This window comes from Schistocerca nitens, chromosome 10 (assembly GCF_023898315.1).
Source record: "Schistocerca nitens isolate TAMUIC-IGC-003100 chromosome 10, iqSchNite1.1, whole genome shotgun sequence".
In the NCBI taxonomy this organism is placed as follows: Eukaryota; Metazoa; Arthropoda; class Insecta; order Orthoptera; family Acrididae; genus Schistocerca; species Schistocerca nitens.
The window spans coordinates 194,210,334-194,218,149 of record NC_064623.1 but is presented as its reverse complement, the minus strand read 5'-3'; the positions used below and the strand labels follow the sequence as shown (position 1 = coordinate 194,218,149).

The 7,816-nt window shown below is 44.9% G+C and overlaps 1 protein-coding gene across 1 annotated transcript in view; it reads right to left on the bottom strand.

Moving 5' to 3' along the window:
• Positions 1–4,442: 4,442 nt before the first annotated feature.
• Positions 4,443–7,816, bottom strand: part of LOC126209990 (endothelin-converting enzyme homolog) — a 309,515-nt gene continuing 306,141 nt past the window's right edge. The window contains exon 20 of the mRNA XM_049939099.1: positions 4,443–4,616. Within this exon, the coding sequence (XP_049795056.1) occupies positions 4,443–4,616 (174 nt within the window). The remainder of the gene's footprint in view (positions 4,617–7,816) is intronic.

Here is a 7,816-nt window from a genome sequence, read left to right as displayed (position 1 = left end):
GGCCAGGGCTCCAAGTACGACCTCTGCCCACGCTGCCCCCTGACCTACTACACCTTTTTAAAAAATAAATAAATAAACAAAGAGAGAGAGAGAGAGAGAGAGAGAGAGAACGCGCTGCTTCCTGGACTCGGGTAGGCGCGCCGGCCCCGAATCGAATCCGCCCGACGGATAGCCGACGAGGGCCGATGTGCCGGCCAGCCAGGATGTGATTTTCAGGCGGTTTTCCACATCCCGCTAGGTGAATACCGGGCTGATAGATAGATAGATAGATAGTATTGGAAATTCACCTCAAGGCTCGGTAGTGAAGACTTGGTTTGTACTTGCTCTTGGTGCTGGTCCAGTTTCGTTGTGACTTCAATCTACTCTATGTTTTCTCTCATATCCATTGCATAATTTGCTGAATTTCATCCCAGTTCGATGTTTATTTTCAAGCGCATTCGACTTCGTTTCCTTTTCTGAAGCCAGTCTTTCGTTTATCAGCTAATGCCGTCTAATTTAAATACTAATCCGAGTTCTGACTCTGTTGCCAACGAGTCATTCTCATCCCCATTATCATCCTGTTAAAAACCGTGTGAAGCCTCTGTAATTCCACTATGTACAAAACACCGGAGAACCAACTCCTCGTAGCACAACTATATGAACGCTAAATGTGTCAGCCATGTAGCGCTCACCAGTGGCCCACAGCGATAATTAAGTGTCAAATCAAAACTACTTCAGTTACCTAATTTTCTAGTTTTGTTTGTACAACCAATGTCAGCGTTACAATAGGCCATTTTCAGCCCCCCTGACTGACATTTAGGATGAATCCTACCCAGCCGAAATAGGATTAGAATTCAGTTATTGGTGTCCGTAGATTTCTTTTTAACACAGCAATTCCTTTGATCATTGCCGCGCGGGGTAGCCGCACGGTCAGCGTCACCTTGTCACGGTTCGCCCGGTTCCCCCTGCGAAGGTTTGAGTCCTTCCTTGGGCGTGGGTGTGTTTGTTGTAAGTTAGATTAATTAAGTTAGATTAAGTAGTGTGTATGCCTAGGGACCGATGACCTCAGCAGACTGGTCCGATGGGAACTTACCACAAAAATTAAAAAAAAAGAAAACGCCTTTGACCAACACTTCAAGATGGCTGCACGAATAAAATAAAACTGCAAATTTAAACAGTTGAAGGTATTTTGATTTGACATTTATACTGAACAGCTGAAATGCTGCGATCATCTTGTATAAAGATAGACATACAGAGACAGCGCTAATTATCTCATCCTGCACAAAGGAACAGACCGTTCAGCCGCCGACAGTCGCCAATCATCCACCAGGCGCTGCCCACTCGCGGAGGAGAGGGGCAAGAGAGCCCAAGACACGAATGACTAAATTGAGGACATACAATGGCATACGGCTGGCGTTCGGCTGAAATCGGAAATCAGTCACGTGACGTCCATCACTCATTACTTTTGAGACGCCATATTGGATTCATCGTATTCCTTTGTTTCCGTATTAGAACTAGCGTGTTCCGAGAGTATTCAGTTTCAGGGAAATGGCGCATTGAAGATTTATCGCAAGCATATCACTCTGGATACAGTATGTTTAATAAACAATTAATGATACATCCGCAGTAAAAACATTTAAGGGGTAGTGAGGTGAACAATAATAATACACAGAGTCGTATGTGATCGCAGACGTCAGGTGGTTAGAGAGGCGCAGTTACAGAGTCGATGGATCATGTTCGTGTCCCACTATACGCTCTTTTTTCCGTCTTCACGTTTGTAACACTTTCTGGGACTTTCCTATTCATGTAATAGAACTATATTTTGCAATATACGATGTTATTTACATGTTAAGAGGTTGCTCTCTCAAGAATGAGTTTCATCGACTTTGTGACTTCTACATGATTAAGTAAACGAAAGACGGAACTGTTGCGAATGAAACAGCGCGAGGTGTCAAAAATATTTGTCCCTTTTTTCGAATATTTCACTATTTCCGAGGGTTTCTTTTAACATAAGCCTAAGAGTATAGCTTATTTTACTGCGAGTGAAACGAGTAGCAATGACATTTGTACACTTGTCTGTCACAAGTATTTAGCTTCTCAACTCCATAACAACGCATTCGATGTGCTGTGAAATGAGAATCTACCTTCCCAGCGTGACGAAACCCTCCTCACGTCCGTGGGTCTTATGAATCCCCACTGTTAATTCTGCCTTGTAGGCGCCCAGGACTAACGACCATTGCCTTTCTACCTCTGACATCTGCTTTGTACTATTTCAAATAATGCCAGGCATTTATTACACTAATTTTGTACGACTGTACAACTTTAGCGTCTGAACTTCCAGAAATAGCAGTGGCTAAGCATGTTGAAATTTGCTGTATTCAGATACTTCGTATTGCGATTCATTGTTGACACATTTAATCAACAATGCGCCAGCTAACATCTCTCAGAATGTGCTGTGGTCCGCTGCATCAAGGTAAACTGCAGTTCTCATCGAGTGCCGTCCATTTTAATATTTGCGTCCAGCTCATGTCGTGCAAGGCTGCCGTAATGGGAGAGGAATGCGCCGCCATTAGTACTAATTCGACCTGTTACCTTCCAAGGGGCTGTTAATGGTCCGGTGTTGATCTTCAGAGAAGGGGAGAGACACCCATTCAGCTTTTTGTAGTTTTTAAAAGAAACAGATCCTTGGGTTTAAGATCTTCTATTTCGTAGCCGTGTGGTAATTATCAGTTCGCATAGTATGCGTTCCGTTTACTGAGCACGGCATAATACACGTACCAGTAAATTTAAGGACCACGTAGGAATGGTTATTGTCCAAGAATTACGAATTACATACATTTGCATAGAGTGAGCGTAAAAAGGTTTCGGTGACTTCGAAATTTCTGCTTTGAAGCATGTTTTCGAGACAGTGCACCGTGCGTAAAAGAAAGCACACTGCTGATTTTCGATTTTTAAGTCTGTTATTTAAGAGAAGCTCGGAAAAAACTAAACATTAACCCATTCAGTCCGAGTAAACCATTAAGTAATCGTCTATTTCTAATACGCAGGTGGCACTTAACAAAGACTGGCACCTAGATTTGTTGTCTTCGAATGTTTCCTATGTACAAATTGCTCTGCTAATATGGAGCAAATGCGTAACAGGAACCTGAAAGGTGTTCTAACACACATCTATTTTTGGTTCACAGGTGAATTACACTGCTACTCTCAACATACGTTGAAGACTGAAATTTCGAGTTGCTGGGATGATGATCTAAGGAAATGGGCACATAAAACTAGAAACATATTATATACTGCTTCAAAGATGTCATATTTGTTAGCATTGGTCAGTTTAAGAATTTTTACTTTATTCCGATACATAATACGACGTTAAGTTGCTACATAGGCGCAAAGAGTTTTGTCAACAGATTTCGGAGGTACTACGCGAGTACTGAACTCGCCGCTCGTTTCAAAAATCCGAGATCGATTGTGACCATTCGATCTACTTCATGACTACTGCATTTGATTAAAATTTCTGTCTAAACTATATCCTAAAATTCTACGTAATAAAAGTTGGTTCTGATTAAAAGTAAGAGAAGTATTCGGCCACTACATAAAATTGTTTGAAATTATCCTTCCCTTCCCACAAAGATTTTTTTTTGCCTGTAACTTTTTTCAGCAGCCTTCTTCGTGTTGTTCAAGTTCTTATCCACCCCAGTTATACTAACGTATACTGGAAATCAAAGCCACCTCTTGTTCCCAGTGATATAGTTTGTGTGGCTGAAACCTTCCATATATATATTAGTCCTACAAGGCCAGATATGAGAACACAACGCATTTTAATTTTGACTCGATTTTTGAAAAGTCTTTTGAAGCAATTATGGTGTTTCAGTGGAAGGACGAGGTCAAAGATCTCGATTGTCATACGTAATCTTCTTAAAAGACATTATTTAATTATTGATAATTACAACATCGATAAGATAGATCGATAAATTTCGTAATGTTTCGCGTAAACAAAATAAAATTTCAGTTTCGTGACACCCTGAAGAAACGGATTCATTCAGTTACCATAACTGCAATATTCTGTTTTCTTTTTCTTTTTGGCGTTCTTCTAGTGATAGTTGTGTTTATATGTGCACCTATAGCAACAAATACTGCCAGTAGTAAGTGAAAAAAAATGATGAAATTTCACATGTACAAAAATTATTTCGTTATGTTTTCGAACTTCCACTGCTATGAGTGTGAATTCTGAATCCTTCCTGGTCATTCTGACAAAGTTTTATGAATTTTTTTGTAAAAGTATAGACAGTGGAAATTAAAATGCCCTGTGCTGCCTCTCCTGCACCAAGTCGGTCCGTTTGACGTCCAACCCCCCCCCCCCCCCGCCCCTTAACTTGGCCCCTTCTTCCTTGAGGATCAGGAGGAGGTGGATTCCATGGGCGAAGTTCGTCTGACCATTTGCGGTGACCGATCGAGGTGATGGCCGTCTACCAGAGCTTGCAGCGGTTGTTAGGGTTCATGCGCGACCCATTTGGACAGCTGAAGGCCTCGGCGAAGTTGGGCAGGTTGGAGAGCGTGCCCTGCACCCTCACGTGGTTGGGCGCGTGCTCGTCCTCCAGGGCCCACTTGAGGCCTCGGGGCGTGCTCGCTGTGCACCACATCTGGAACCGAACAACACACTTTGTCATCCTCTGCCCCTAACCCAGACAGTTTTCTTCACATGTTTAACATGTGTTCTCAACCAAGACTCTAACTTGGCATTTGCCTACCCGCCATTTCCCTGCAACTGAATAAACTGAATACATTGTACTTCAAGATCACATTAGGATAAGTATTTACGTAGAACTAATGGGGTGAGCCCCACTCAGGGACCACAACATTCACTCAACCCACGAGGCTTGCTGTATAGCCGCTACCTTTACCCCCCACTAAAAATGGTTCAAATGGCTATGAGCACTATGGGACTTAACATCTCAGGTCATCAGTCCTCTAGAACTTACAACTACTTAAACCTAACTAACCTAAGGACATCACACACATCCATGCCCGAGGCAGGATCGAACCTGCGACCGTAGCGGTTGAACGGTTCCAGACCGAAGCGCCTAGAAACGCTCGGCCACCAACGGCCGGCTGACCCCCCCACTGCTACAACACTTTCCGTCTGCACTAATGTTGGGCTAAATCAGAGGTGTAACCACTTGCCAGTGTAGCGGGCCGCAACCCGTGACTTTCACAAAGTAAGGGCCGTAAGAGGGGGGCAAAACGCCACATAATTAGTTTGCACCATTTATTTTACTAATATTCACTCCATTTAAGAAACAGAGTTACAACAATGTATTCTCGAAAGAACTAAGGTCTGCTAGCTGTTGCCCTCTCCTGGAAAGGAGTGAAAGATCAGTAAAAAGAAAAAGATTGCAAGAACGAACTGTGAGGGGCGGTCCGCTATCAGATCAGTGGAGGGCTGCATATGGTTGCTACAGTTTGGTGAGGCGCAGAACGGGCAGACCTCTTAACTCTGTCTCGAACTGTCTGCAGCTCTTACAAAACAAATTACTCAAAATCATAAGCAATGCTCTACGATACACACGCATCGCGGACCTTCATCTGGAATACCGACTTGAGACTCTCACGGAGGTATTCCACAAACTCACCACAAGACTATACAGAAACTCCAGACATTCACAGAACCCGTCTATTTTGAATCTGGGGAACTACGACCACAACCATAGATGGAAACATAAAAGACCAAAAGACATACTTGAAAGGACCTAACATCTATGGCCAAGCACACGCAAACACAACGGTACAGGTGAGCCCCTGTTAATCAGACGCCATTACTGGATATCCATCTGGAACACACTGCCGACTTACTGGCACCACGCAGGGAAGCCGTACCGTACACTGCATGCAGACAAGCTCCACACACCCCCCACACAGTGAGATGATCTATGGCCGATCTCCCAGTACTGTATAACGATCTTGATTGTTCCGGAATGTAGCGGCTGCAGCAACTGGGATACATCGCTATCGCTTGCCACGGTAATGATGCATGATACCCGTACTAACAAATCCAACCTTCCATGAACTATCGCAGATAGCAAGCCACTACTGCTTTTACTACCCATCCCACTGTCACAGAGGTTTTTTTCCCACGACACGAGCCTTGGCACTTTTTTCCCTCTGCTCTTCAAATTGCTACCCTCATTCGCGTTTCGTCCACTATCTATCACCTGATGGACCGTGTTAATGCGTAGTCTTACCCAGACGCACAGATAGCCCAGCATCCTGTGATCCACCTATTAGATAACTAACATGTTGACGGAGGTGACTGTGGAACTTTTGGTCTGGTCACCACGTTGGTGTGGGCGTGGAGGGGCCCCGTCTCTATAAAAAAAAATGCTCTGTCTTAGATTATGGAAACATCGTCTGTGGCAACGCGACGAAATCGACGTTTTGTAAAGTCGATGTCGTCCATTATAGGATGCTTCGTGTTGTTCTTGGAACCATGCAATCAACTCCCACCAAAGCACTGTTAGTGAAAACGTCTGCAGTGCCACTCGCCACACGTCACCAGATGTAGTCCGACAATTTTCTCTTTAGCTATAATAATGTCGTGTGACTAGGGCCTACCTTTCGCCTGGTGCAAGTCTTTCGATGAGACGCCACTTCGGCGATTTTCGCGTCGATGAGGATGAAATGATGATGATTAGGACAACACAACACCCAGTCCCTGAGCGGAGAAAATCTCCGACCCAGCCGGGAATCAAACCCGGGCCCTTAGGACTGACATTCTGTCGCGCTGACCACTCAGCTACCGGGGGAGAACTCTCTTTAGTTGTTCTCCCATATTTGATTGTGCTTCCCTCAAGGCAGTATTCCGTGGGGACTCACACAGGCACCTCACAGACGAAGAACGTACCGAAGTCCCATACTAATTCGCAGCAATGCGAAATGGCAGCATCTTTTACCGCTAATCCTACAAGACCCGAACCTCCCTTGCTTTCGCCCTCCGTTTGGTGCAGTCTTCACTCTAGCCCCGGTGCCGCACTTGCCATTCAATTTCAGAACGGGGGTGAAGATTAATCACGACCTGGAGCACTTTCTTACCCGATATTGGCCACGGGGAGACTATTTATAATGACACGCAGACTTTCCGGTTCGTATTGATCCTCAGCGATCCCCAAAGTACACTCATGCTCATAAATTAAGGATAATGCTGATACATGGTGAAACAACGCTCTGGTGGGCGGTTTGCAGGTTTAAATCACCTCGGGGTATGATCATGCGGTGCATTTGAACTGCGATTGTCGCACGGTGGCGCTGGCAGCAGTCCACATATGCAGAGGTGTGTTGGTGTATGTCAGCGTACGGTGCAGCGAGTACGTATGCAGACATTTTCAGACGTGCTAATGGTGACTGTCTCTTGAAAATGACTCAAAGGATTGCTTGGATTGGATTGTTTGAGGGAAGAGACCAAACAGCGAGGTCATTGGTCTCATTGGATTAGGGAGGACGGGGAAGGAAGTCGGCCGTGCCCTTTCAAAGGAACCATCCCGGCATTTGTCTGGAGCGATTTAGGGAAATCACGGAAAGCCTACATCAGGATGGCCGGACGAGGGTTGGCTCAAAGAACACACATTGATGACGTTATAATGGGTAGAATAGTAGGGCGACTGGTGGCTGGTCAAACACAGCTGGTCGTAGCACGGCCACTCTGTGTGCCACAAAGTGTGATCTCAAGATTATGGCAAGGATTCCAGCAGACAGGAAACGTGTCCAGGCGCTACAGTACGGGACGTCCACAGTGTACAACACCACAAGGAGACCGATATCTCATCTTCAGTGCCCCCAAGACGGCTAT